The sequence below is a fragment of the Castor canadensis genome, chromosome 6, assembly GCF_047511655.1.
Source record: "Castor canadensis chromosome 6, mCasCan1.hap1v2, whole genome shotgun sequence".
Taxonomy (NCBI): domain Eukaryota; kingdom Metazoa; phylum Chordata; class Mammalia; order Rodentia; family Castoridae; genus Castor; species Castor canadensis.
The window spans coordinates 111,214,681-111,227,734 of NC_133391.1; the positions used below are offsets into that span (position 1 = coordinate 111,214,681).

General features: G+C 34.1%; 1 protein-coding gene across 17 annotated transcripts in view; it reads left to right on the plus strand.

Moving 5' to 3' along the window:
- Ssbp2 (single stranded DNA binding protein 2) overlaps positions 1-13,054 on the plus strand; it is a 358,415-nt gene that overhangs the window by 116,515 nt on the left and 228,846 nt on the right. For 15 of the 17 annotated variants that reach the window (XM_074077176.1, XM_074077179.1, XM_074077181.1 and 12 more), the window contains one exon: positions 11,776-11,848. The exons of the other annotated variants lie outside the window; for them this stretch is intronic. In XM_074077176.1, coding sequence (XP_073933277.1) covers positions 11,776-11,848 — 73 coding nt within the window. The remainder of the gene's footprint in view (positions 1-11,775; positions 11,849-13,054) is intronic. 17 annotated transcript variants of the gene reach the window in all.

The following is a 13,054-nucleotide window of genomic DNA, read 5'->3' on the forward strand; positions in this document are numbered from 1 at the left end:
AACATGGTGACTGTAGTTAAAGCAATGTATTACATACTTGGAAGTTACTAAGAGAGTAGATTTGATGTGTTGTCACCACAAAAAGGTAAATATATGAGGTAATAAGCTTGATTTAGCCATCCAGAAATGTCTATCTTTATAAAAACATGTTGTTTACTACAAATAAAACTATCAAAATAGAGTTGCAATTCTACTGTCAAAAAAATACAATAAAAATATCTAACTACCCTCCTATGTTAAAAAACCTGACCAAGATTAAGTTGGGTAACAAATTGGGAAAATATATCATGCTTAATATTTTTATGTAGCTAAATACTTGATTTTTGTTCAGTAGGAGTAGCATAAAATTTAATCTTATACTGGAGTCACAGGCTACCCTGATGATTGTTAGCTGGAGAATTGTGCATTCTGTGGGAGGCATTGGGGATATTTGCCCTCAGCTCTAGATATTGGTTTTATTGTTTTTAGATTAGTTTCTCTGAGCCATTCTTGCTAGTTGACCTTCATCCATCACTTCATGTTTTTATTAATTTTCTACTAGTAGTATTAACATGTATTTTCTTCCGTTTTATCTATACACATTCATACACAATATTTTGGGATTTTACAACTTTTAACAATGAATTATGTGTGTTTTTTCCATTTCACATTTTTCAAAAAATATATTTTTCCATCACATGTCTATATAACAATCTAATTATTCTTTTTTAATCAGATATTTAGGTTATCAATTTTTCAGTGCTATAATTTTCCACAACCATAATTAAAAATACTTTGAATTTCTGATTCAGTTAGGACAATATTTTATAATAAAACCATTGGGCAAAGAATATAAAAGATTTATTATTTATTAAAACTTGCTTATTTCTTTTAAAATAAATAATGTAAGCCAAGGAGAAATAATCAACTAAGAGAAGAGTCATGCAATAAAAAAAGTCTCCCTCTTATGCCAGGGCCCCAGTCCCTATGAAAAAATCCTGCAGTAAAAGTATTGTTTTAACTCAAATAATTTTGCAAGAATGGGAAGCATGTGAGTGACACTGTTCTGATCTTCGTGTGTATATAAAATATCTCTGGATGAATATGCATGTAATATAGAAGGACATATACTATAAAGCTGTTCTATACTTTTTCACTTAGTAAATTATCTTTTTACCTTGCCATGATATTTTCCTGAAAAGTTGTATCATTTAAAATGCTATATTTAACCTTATATGCATTGAATAGTTTAACATGTTAAAAATCCTTAGCACTCATTAGTGAAATTTTGAAATACTTTTATGACTAGGTGATTGAGCATTTCGTTACTGACTCAAAGTAACTATTTTTGTTACTTACTGACTCAAAGTAACCATTCTTATTTAAATTTTTATTTTCATATATTGCTCATTATTTAAAAATTAAGGCCTTCGTATTCTCTGGGATGTCATTTTATTCACATTCCTTATGCTAAGCATATTAGCTTTTTGTCATTGTATTGAAGGCTTATCCTATTTTCTCAGTTCTTCATTGTTTTCAAATTTGATTTTTTTGAGGGACAGTCAGCAGTTTCACATTTTTCTGTATTTTTTCATTTTCATGTATCTTTAATTCCCCCCAACTGCATATTTTTTTGATAATACAAAATTCACTTTTGTTATAATCATGTGCAAAGTAAAAAGTAAGTGGAATTCTCCCACTCCTTCCTTCCTTTTAGTAGGTAAAAAGGTTGAATTGTAGAACTGGCCACATCTAAATTATTATAGAATTCTTGAAACCTGGAAGAAAGAGATTTGACTCTATTAGAACTGCAAATTAATAGATTTTGAATTCTGGAACTTCATTATTGACTTTTCCATTCTGTCACCTATGGCATCTGTGAGCATGTGTGTGAATATTGAAGAACAGTGGGTTTAAGTGTGTGTGTGTCATATGTAATTGGTGTTTTGAGGGCAGCCCCATGTGAGTTCTGCCTTTAGCCATTCTCTATGTTTTCCCCATATTAACCTTTACCTTTGCTATTACTTTGAAAGTTTGGGTACCTCTAGTGACCCAGGGTATAAAGAAGGTGTTGAGCTGTGTCAGATGTTTTACATTTCTGTCAGTGGCTCCCACTCTGGAATTATTGGTCATAATTTTGATAACTCAGTCATTGATATTTAGCTTAAAATGGAATGAAATGAAGGCTGGAATATAATTCAGTGGTAAAGTGCTTGTCAACCACATACAAGGCCCTAGGTTCCATCTCTAGTACCAGAAAAAAATTAGAAGGAAATGAAGATAATTTGAAAATATATGATGTATGAATCATTGGTAAGCTTCATCATTAATCAGTATAGTAATAATAATAAAGACTTCATTAATTTTAGCAATCAATTCTTTTAGAAAATTGTTAATTTTAAAATGTATTTATCTATATTTATATTTAGATTAAATTGCCATGTTGCACATTATCAAAAGTACTTACATTTCCTAAAGATTGTAAAATGGAAAAAGAAAATGTCAATTAAAGTGCATACTGCTTTAATATTAGTAAATTCAATATTTATCTTTAAAAGTTTCCTATAGAAATTGAATCCAAATTAAGTTTTGCTTTGTTGGTGATCTCATGTCACTGTGTAAGGGACTGTGTTGTGGTTTACCTGTATGGATAGAAAAGTATCATTCCCTATTTTCCTGAAATAATTTGTGTTCAGATAGCATCTTTTAGTACAGGATATTCTTTCCATTACTTTCTGGACATTCTTTTTTTTTTCTTTATAATTTTTATTATTTTATTATTCACATGTGCATACAATGCTTGGGTCATTTCTCCTCCTTGCCCCCACCCCCTCCCTTACCACCCATTCCACCCCCTCCCTCTCCAACTCACCCCCTCAATACCCAGCAGAAACTTTTTTGCCCTGAACTTTAATTTTGTTGAAGAGAGAGTATAAGCAATAATAGGAAGGAACAAGGGTTTTTGCTAGTTGAGATAAGGATAGCTATACAGGGAGTTGACTCACATTGATTTCCTGTGCATGTGTGTTACCTTCTAGGTTAATTCTTTTTGATCTAACCTTTTCTCTAGTTCCTGGTCCCCTTCTCCTATTGGCCTCAGTTGCTTTTAAGGTATCTGCTTTAGTTTCTCTGCGTTGAGGGCAACAAATGCTAATTTTTTAGGTGTCTTACCTATCCTCACACCTCCCTTGTGTGCTCTCGCTTTTATCATGTGCTCAAAGTCCAATCCCCTTGTTGTGTTTGCCCTTGGTCTAATGTCCGCATATGAGGGAGAACATACGATTTTTGGTCTTTTGGGCCAGGCTAACCTCACTCAGAATGATGTTCTCCAATTCCATCCATTTACCAGCGAATGATAACATTTCATTCTTCTTCATGGCTGCATAAAATTCCATTGTGTATAGATACCACATTTTCTTAATCCATTCATCAGTGCTGGGGCATCTTGGCTGTTTCCATAACTTGGCTATTGTGAATAGTGCTGCAATAAACATGGGTATGCAAGTGCCTCTGGAGTAACCTGTGTCACAGTCTTTTGGGTATATCCCCAAGAGTGGTATTGCTGGATCAAATGGTAGATCAATGTCTAGCTTTTTAAGTAGCCTTCAAATTTTTTTCCAGAGTGGTTGTGCTAGTTTACATTCCCACCAGCAGTGTAAGAGGGTTCCTTTTTCCCTGCATCCTCACCAACACCTGTTGTTGGTGGTGTTGCTAATGATGGCTATTCTAACAGGGGTGAGGTGGAATCTTAATGTGGTTTTAATTTGCATTTCCTTTATTGCTAGAGATGGAGAGCATTTTTTCATGTGTTTTTTGTCCATTTGAATTTCTTCTTTTGAGAAAGTTCTGTTTAGTTCACTTGCCCATTTCTTTATTGCTTCATTACTTTTGGGAGAATTTAGTTTTATAAGTTCCCTGTATATTCTGGTTATCAGTCCTTTGTCTGATGTGTAGCTGGCAAATATTTTCTCCCACTCTGTGGGTGTTCTCTTCAGTTTAGAGACCATTTCTTTTGATGAACAGAAGCTTTTTAGTTTTATGAAGTCCCATTTATCTATGCTATCTCTTAGTTGCTATGCTGCTGTTGTTCTGTTGAGAAAGTTCTAACCTATACCTACTAACTCCAGAGTATTTCCTACTCATTCCTGTATCAACGTTAGAGTTTGTGGTCTGATATTAAGATTCTTGATCCATTTTGAGTTAATATTGTTATAGAGTGATATACATGGATCTAGCTTCAGTTTTTTGCAGACTGCTAACCAGTTTTCCCAACAGTTTTTGGTGAAGAAGCTGCTTTTTCTCCAACGTATATTTTTAGCACCTTTGTCAAAGACAAGTTGGTTATCGTTGTGTGGCTTTATATCTGGGTCCTCTATTCTGTTCCACTGGTTCATGTCTGTTTTTGTGCCAGTACCATGCTGTTTTTAGTGTTACTGCTTTGTAATATAGTTTGAAGTCAGTATCATGATACCTCCAGCATTGTTCTTTTGACTGAGTATTGACTTGGCTATTCGTGGCCGCTTGTGTTTCCATATAAATTTCACAGTAGATTTTTCAATCTCTTTAATGAATGTCATTGGAATTTTGATGGGAATTGCATTAAACATGTAGATTACTTTTGGGAGTATAAACATTTTTACTATGTTGATTCTACCAATCCATGAGCCCGGGAGATCTCTCCACTTTCTATAGCCTTCCTCAGTCTCTTTCTTCAGAAGTTTATAGTTTTCCTTGTAGAGTTCGTTCACATCTTTTGTTAGGTTTACACCTAGGTATTTGATTTTTTTGAGGCTATTGTAAATGGAATTGTTTTCATATATTCTTTCTCAGTTTGTCATTTTTAGTGTATAGAAATGCTAGTGATTTTTCTATGTTGATTTTATATCCTGCTATCTTCCTGTAGCTATTGATGATGTCTAGAAGCTTCTGAGTAGAGTTTTTTGGGTCTTTAAGGTATAGGATCATATCATCTGCAAATAGGGATATTTTGACAGTTTCTTTACCTATTTGTATTCCTTTTATTCCTTCTTCTTGCCTAATTACTCTGGCTAGGAATTCCAGTACTATGTTGAATAGGAGTGGAGATAGTGGGCTTCCTTGTCTGGTTCCTGATTTTAGAGGGAATGGTTTCAGTTTTTCCCCGCTAAGTATAATGTTGGCTGTAGGTTTGTCATATACACCTTTTATAATGTTGAGGTACTTTCCCTGTATTCCTAGTTTTCTTAGAGCTTTTACCATGAAATGGTGTTGGATCTTATCAAAGGCTTTTTCTGCATCTATTGAGATGATCAAGTGGTTTTTTGTCTTTGCTTCTGTTAATGTGGTTTATTATGTTTATTAATTTTCGTATGTTGGACCACCCCTGCATCCCTGGGATGAAGCCTACTTGGTTGTGGTGAATGATCTTTTTGATGTTGTTGAATTCATTTTGCCATTATTTTATTGAGGATTTTTGCATGAATGTTCATTAAGGAGATTGGCCTATCGTTCTCCTTTTTGGAGGTGTCTTTGCCTGGTTATGGGATAAGTGTAATACTGGCTTCATAAAATGTGTTAGGCAGTTTTCCTTCCCTTTCTCTTTCATGGAACAGTTTAAGGAGGGTTGGTATCAGTTCTTCTTTAAAGGTCTGTTAGAATTCAGCAGTGAATCCATCAGGTCCTGGACTTTTCTTTTTGGGGAGACTCTTGATTTATGCTTCAATTTCATTTTGTGTTGTAGATCTATTCAGGTTATAGAACTTCTTGGTTCAGTTTTGGATGATCATATGTATCTAGAAATCTGTCCATTTCTTTAAGATTTTCAAATTTATTTGAATATAGGTTCTCAAAGTAGTCTCTGATGTTTTCCTGGACTTCCATGGTGTTTGTTGTTATCTCCCCTTTTGCATTCCTGATTCTACTAATTTGGGGTTTTTCTCTCCTCATTTCAGTCAGGTTTGCCAGGGTCTGTCGATCTTGTTTATTTTTTCAAAGAACCAACTTTTTGTTTCATTAATACTTTGTATGGTTTTTTTGGTTTCTATTTCATTGATTTCAGCTCTTATTTTTATTATTTCTCTCCTATTTGTTTTGGGATTTGCTTGTTCTTGTTTTTCTAGAGTTTGAGATGTATCATTAGGTCATTGATTTGGGATCTTTCAGTCTTTTTAATATATGCACTCATGGCTATAAACTTTCCTCTCAGGACTGCCTTAGCTGTGTCCCATAGGTTCCAGTAGGTTGTGTTTTCATTTTCATTGACTTCCAGGAACTTTTTAATTTCCTCTTTTATTTCATCAATGACCCATTGTTCATTAAGTAATGAGTTATTTAGTTTCCAGCTGTTTGCATGTTTTTTGTCTTTACTTTTGTTGTTGAGTTCTAGTTTTATTGCATTGTGGTCAGATGGTATGCATGGTATAATTTCTATTTTCTTATATTTGCTGAGACTTGCTTTGTGCCCTAGGATATGCTCTATTTTGGAGAAGGTTCCATGGGCTGCTGAGAAGAATGTATATTGTGTAGAAGTTGGATGAAATGTTCTGTAGAAGTCGAGTAGGTCCATTTGATCTATTGTATATTTTAAATCTTGGATTTCTTTATTGATTTTTTGTTTGGATGACCTATCTATTGATGATAATGTGGTGTTAAAGTTTCCCACGACCACTGTGTTGGAGTTAATATATGCTTTAAGGTCTTTCAGGGTATGTTTGTTGAAATTGGGTGCGTTGACATTGGGTGCATACAGGTTGATAATTGTTATTTCCTTTTGGTCTCTTTCCCCTTTTATTACTATGGAATGTCCTTCTTTATCTCATTTGGTCAATGTACGTTTGAACTCTACTTTGTCAGAGATAAGTATTGCTACTCCTGCCTGTTTTGGGAAGCCATTGGCTTGGTAAATCTTCTTCCAGCCTTTCATCCTAAGCCTATGCTTATTTCTGTTGGTGAGATCGGTTTCCTGTAAGCAACAAATTGTTGGCGCTTCCTTTTTAATCCATTTCTTCAAGCGCTGCCTTTTGATGGGTGAATTAAGTCCGTTAACATTAAGTGTTAGTACTGATAGGTATGTGGGGATTCTTGTCATTTAGTTGTCTTATTTGTTTGAAGGTTGTCCCTAAGTTGAGGTTACTGTCTACTTTCTTGCTTTTTCTTTTCCTGTAGTTTAGTGCTGCCTGTCCTTTCATGGTTATGTTGGGTTTCACTTTCTGTGTGCAGAATCCCTTGAAGAATCTTTTGTAGTGGTGTCTTTGTGGTCATATATTGTTTTAGTTTCTCCTTATCATGGAAGACTTTTATTGCTCCATCTATTTTGAATGATAGTTTTGCTGGGTAGAGTATCCTTGGGTTGAAGTTATTTTCATTCAGTACCTGGAAGATCTCACCCCACGCTCTTCTTGCTTTTAAAGTTTTTGTTCAGAAGTCTGCTGTGATTTTGATGGGTTTAGCTTTGTATGTCATTTGTTTTTTCTCCCTTACAGCCTTCAATATTCTTTCCCTAGTTTCTGAAGTTGTTTTAATGATGATATGTTGTGGGGTAGTTCTATTTTGATCTGTTCTGTTTGGTGTTCTGGAGACCTCTTGCATCTATATGGGAATATCTTTCTCTAGCTTTGGGAAATTTTCTTTTATTATTTTGTTGAATATATTACGCATTCCCTTTGCTTGCACCTCTTCTCCTTCTTCGATGCCCATGATTCTCAAGTTTGGTTTTGATGGAGGCAGTGAGTTCTTGCATTTTCTTTTCACAGGTCTTGAGTTATTTAATTAATAGTTCTTCGGTTTTTCCTTTAATTACCATTTCATCTTCAAGTTCTGAGATTTTGTCTTCTGTTTATTCTATTCTGCTGGATTGTCCTTTTGTTTTGTTTTGCAATTCTGTTTCGTTCTTTTTTCTGAGGTTTTCCATATCCTGGGTTATTTCCTCTTTAATGCTGTCTATTTTTTGTCCTAAGTTCATTTATCTCTTTATTAATCATGTTCTCTGTTTCACTTTTGTGTTTATACAGTGCTTCTATGGTTTCCTTTATTTCTTCTTTTGCTTTTTCAAATTCTCTATTTTTGTTGTCTTGGAATTTCTTGAGTGTCTCCTGTACATTTTGGTTGACCCTATCCATTATCATCTCTATAAAATTCTCATTGATTACCTATAGTATGTCTTCTTTTAAATTATTCTTGTGGGCTTCATTAGGTTTCTTTGGCATAGTTTATCTTCATTTTTTTGGAGTCTGGATCTGAGTATCTGTTTTCTTCATTTCCGTCTGGTTCCTGTACTAATTTTTTGCTGTGGGGAAACTGGTTTCCCTGTCTTTTCTGTCTTCCTGTCATTGCCTTTGTGTTGTTATTATCCCTGTACTGTGTGCAATTAAATATTTTCTGGCTTATAATAATAGCACTAGTGATATTTAGAATGGAAGGGTGAGAGGGGACGGAAAGCAAAGAAGGTAAAGGAAAAGGGAAAATCAAATAAGTAGAAAAAAAAATAAAACAAAGAAACAAATAAAAAAGTTTCAAAGATATAAACAGGGAGAGACAGTGTACTAATCAATCTAAGGTGAAAAGGCATTAGAGAGACAGAGAGAGGATTGGAAATAAAAAATGAAAAGAATAAAGGTCAGAATAAAAATAAAAAATAAGTAAATGAAAGAAAAAATATATAAATGAAATAAAATAATACAAAATAAAAATAAAAATCTCCAAGTTCAATTGCAATGAAGTTTCAGTCTTAATAATTTTGGTGTTTGTCCCTCAGCCTCCAATCCTGGAGATGGTGCCTCAGATGTTGTTCTGTAGTTGTCTCATCAAAGGGGAAACATAAATTCGAACAAAAGTTGTCCGTGTCTTCCCAAGCTGTCTGGGCGCGGGTGTCTGGCGGCCCGGGGGCCCTCCTGGTTTCTCTGTTTAGCATGAAGTGGCGATTCTCTGTGCAGCCAGGAGGTGTGGAGGAGTCAATGTTTTGCCTCTTCTTGGTGGCCTTGCCTGCAAGGTGTGACTCCAGCATCTCTCCAAGATTTCACTTAAGAAGGCACACTTTCTGCTTCCTCCCTCTAGCCGCCATCTTGGAATTCCTCTCTGGACATTCTTATTCATGGTTTCCATCCCTTTATTGAGGGGAGCTAAGGGAAAGTACACAGTATCTGAAGCTAACAGCTCCTAATATCACTGTGTGAGATTCCTCAGGAACAGGAAGTGGGACAGAAAGGCATGTCAAATGGGGAGAAATTGTGGCATTAGAATCCATTATATGACTTGGTAATATATTACTGGATGTGAACTAGCTGAAATTATAATAATAATTGTTACTATTCACTGTATTTGCTAATCATTTCAACAATAAAAGGAAGCTATTATTCTTCTCATTTGACAAATGAGGAAACTGAGACTCACAGAAATTGTGTTTTGTTTATGTTGAACACAGGTACCAAAAAAGCAAATGGCAAAGGTGAATCACATGTTGAACTTGGTCAATTTAAGAGATAAACATCTTGTTAGAAGCTTAAAAAAGTAATTTGGAGAGACTGGTTTGTAACTTGGGAAAGAAGATAGGAATAAGCAGATAGTATCTACAAATTCTATGTACAGAGATGATGATTAAAATATTGGAGTTATGGGCTAGTGGAGTGGCTCAAGTGGTAGATCATCTGCCCAGCAAGTGTGAAGCCCTGAGTTCAATCCCCAGTTCTGTCAAAAAAACCCCAAAACAAAACTAAAACTAAAATATTGGAGTCACAATGAAACCTCTCTCTGTACAATTTCTTTTAATTTTAATTAGCCTTTTTGCTATTTAATTAATTAGGAAAATAGAAAAAATATATTAGTGTCTTTATTATTACAAAGAAGAGATTACAAAATTATAAGGAAATATCTTATCTTGGCTTTATGGAATGGGGTTTATTTTAAATACAACTTTTGGACACAGCAGCTGTTGTACTCTGCCCTTACTTTTCTGAGGTTTATTCTCTTCTCCAGAGGCCCATCCTGGTGATCCTGCTTCATTTGCCTTTTACGTTCAATTTCCCCAAACTTAGTAGAACATTCTTACCATTCAGCCTTTGACATACACTCCATCTCTTGCCTCACGTATACCATTGGTTTGGCTTTGGCCCCAAGATTTTATTAAGCCACAAAGGATTACCTGAGACTATGTTTCTTCTCTCTTAGGCTGTAGGGGTGGGAGGACTGCCATTGGCAGGCAATTTTGAGTCTTCACAGTCTATTGAGGGAGATTTCACACACTTTCACACTTCTTCCTTTTCAAAGTAAAATTTGCCATCATGGTCAGTGATTGGTATATCATATATCTCAATATGATAGCTTTGGGAGTGGTCAGCAGAGAGGCAGGGTATATTTGAAGAATGGATGTTAAGATTATCAGCAAGAATGTTTGTTTGAAACTAGGAATATCCCAATTCCTGTATCCTTTGTAATGTACTTTGGGGATGAGCCACACTTCTACTGTGAGGTATGGCTAACTGAAAGGAGCTTTTATATCCCTCCCATGTGTTAAGGTGGGGAAGAGAGTTGAGAAGCACTGATCTAGGAAGTGTTATTCCATTTGAAGAGACTAGATGCTTCTAAATTAATTTATATTTTTAAATATAAATTTTAATTTAAGATTTATAAATTATATTCATATTTATACATATTCACTGTCAATAATACACCTTTTTATCTCTGAATAACCTTATCAGATGTCTACTTTCTCAAGGTGCTTAGTAACTATAAAATAATTCTCATTTTAAGTATTTGGCAGTTTTGGAATGGGGAAGGAACTAAATGGACAGAAAAACTTGATTTACACAGATTTTCCTTTTTTTTGTGGCAGATGCATCATATGTTTTCATGAAAATGAAGAACATTATCACTTTTGCAAATGCCATCAATCTTTAACAATCAAAAATTTCCTTGGCAAGAGAAGTGGTTCAGCTATACAGAACTGTGGTTATTGTTACATTGTATTGTTTACTATAAACCTGGTTCAATATTGGTAAACATAGTAGTGTAGCAGAAGCTGAACTGTTGTGAGCTACCTGGGCATCCATCCAAGCTGCCATTAAAAATACTGCCTCACACTAATTTGGGTTTATGAATAATATTTTAACAGCTCAACTAAAATTGAGCCACATGGCATAGCTTAAACATTTTGAATTCACAAGATAATGAGAGAAGTATAAGTATATATTGCACACTCAATATTCTATATTTGTAGGCACCCACATGCTTAACATATTGTATTATCTTTAAAGTTTATGTAATATTATGGTCTGCTGTGAATTTGAATGCTTTATAAGTAAAAATACTAATTGGTCTAACAATCACCTAAATTTGAATAAGGAAAGGTTGCAAAATAAATGTTAAAATGGATATTCAACACAAGTTTTGGCATATGGTTCTACAAAAAGCTAGGGATTGTATTAATATTCACCAAAAGTACATAAAGTTGTTGGAAAAGTCCAACAACTTAATTCATTTCTTTTATTGATAAAAGGTAATTTTACCTTAAAGTAGGATTTGTAAATTATTAATTTTGGATTATAAATGATTAATGATGTTAAGTATAACAAGGGGAATAAAGTTTTGATAAGTAAGTTGATTCAAGAGAGAAATTCAAATTTCTTTCCAAAAAGATATATGTGTCCTTTTCATCCTATACTATTTTAGTTTAAGTTCTTTCTGAACATAAATATATAAATTTCCATTGAGAGGGTATGGGGTTCATTTTCTGTTAAAAATATCTTTGCTCTTGAAAGATATGCATTATTTTAAAAATGAATTTTAAGTATTCTCTTCTCAATACATGTTTTATTCATTTTCCAGGTTAGCACTCTATGTTTATGAATATCTGCTCCATGTAGGAGCTCAGAAATCGGCCCAAACATTTTTATCAGAGGTATGTTTTATGTATTTTCTGCCTTACAGTTTGATATCTTTTATAAATGAATAAAAAATACTATAACAATTATTTGAAAAAAGTGAATATATATTATATATTTAATGCTTAGTTATCAGTATGCATAACAGAGTCTTTGTGGATTATATATAAGCATTTTTAATATTCCAAAATGCTATTTCTGTGCCACTCAGTAACCTGCTAATTAACTTTCTAGCCATTTACCTAACCTCCCACCCCAGAAACAGAAAGTAATCTTAGCTTGAGCAAAAATTTGGTTTAGATAAAAGCATCCACCATACTTCTAGTTCTAACAATATCTTATTTTGGCATTTTTCACAATTTTGGAAAATGTGGGCTTGTTCTGCTTTTATTTCATACAGATAACAGTTGATTGTTTTCAAAAACATTTTGATAATCTTATTTCAAGTTCTTTTTTCTCTCTCTCTCTCACTTTATCTTAGAGACAGGGTCTTGCAATAGAACCCGGGCTGGACTTGAACTCACCATCCTCCTGTTTGAGCTTCCTAAGTGCTGCGATTACAAGCATGCATCAACATTCTCTGCCTCTCCTTCACTTTTTTAAACTTGAATTTAAGCTTTCTTACAACAGTACTTTTTCTTTTCCAGCCTACATTATGATGATAAGGATGGTGAGAATATTGAGTTCTGTTATGTGCCAGGCACATAATGTACCATGGTGCTTTACATATCTCTAATTTTTAAAAGAAATTTCCAAGGCAGATCATAGTATTGTTGTTTTACTGGTTGGAACAATAGAGCTCAGAAAGTACACATCACTAACTCCTGGTCACATAGCTTAATGAGTTATGGAAGTAGAGTTCAAACCTTATCTATATTAATTCTAAGGCCTCTGGTTTTCCCTCTATGTTTATGCTGTCTAGTTTGGTAGCTGTTACCCATACATGGAGGATTTAAAATACAGCTAATAAATTGAGAAGTGCCATACATGTTAAGTATACAATGCGGTTTGAAAGCTTACTTTAAACAAAGAATATGAAATATCACTAACACTTTTAATTTTCTTTTTTGCAGAACTGGAGTTTGAACTCAGGTCCTTGTGCTTGTTAGCCACTTGAGCCATGCCCCTAGCCACCCCCCAGCCCTGTTACTGTTTTTTTTTTTAAAGATCATTCTATTATATTTTTGAATTAACATACATTAATAATAGCAGAGGTTTTCATT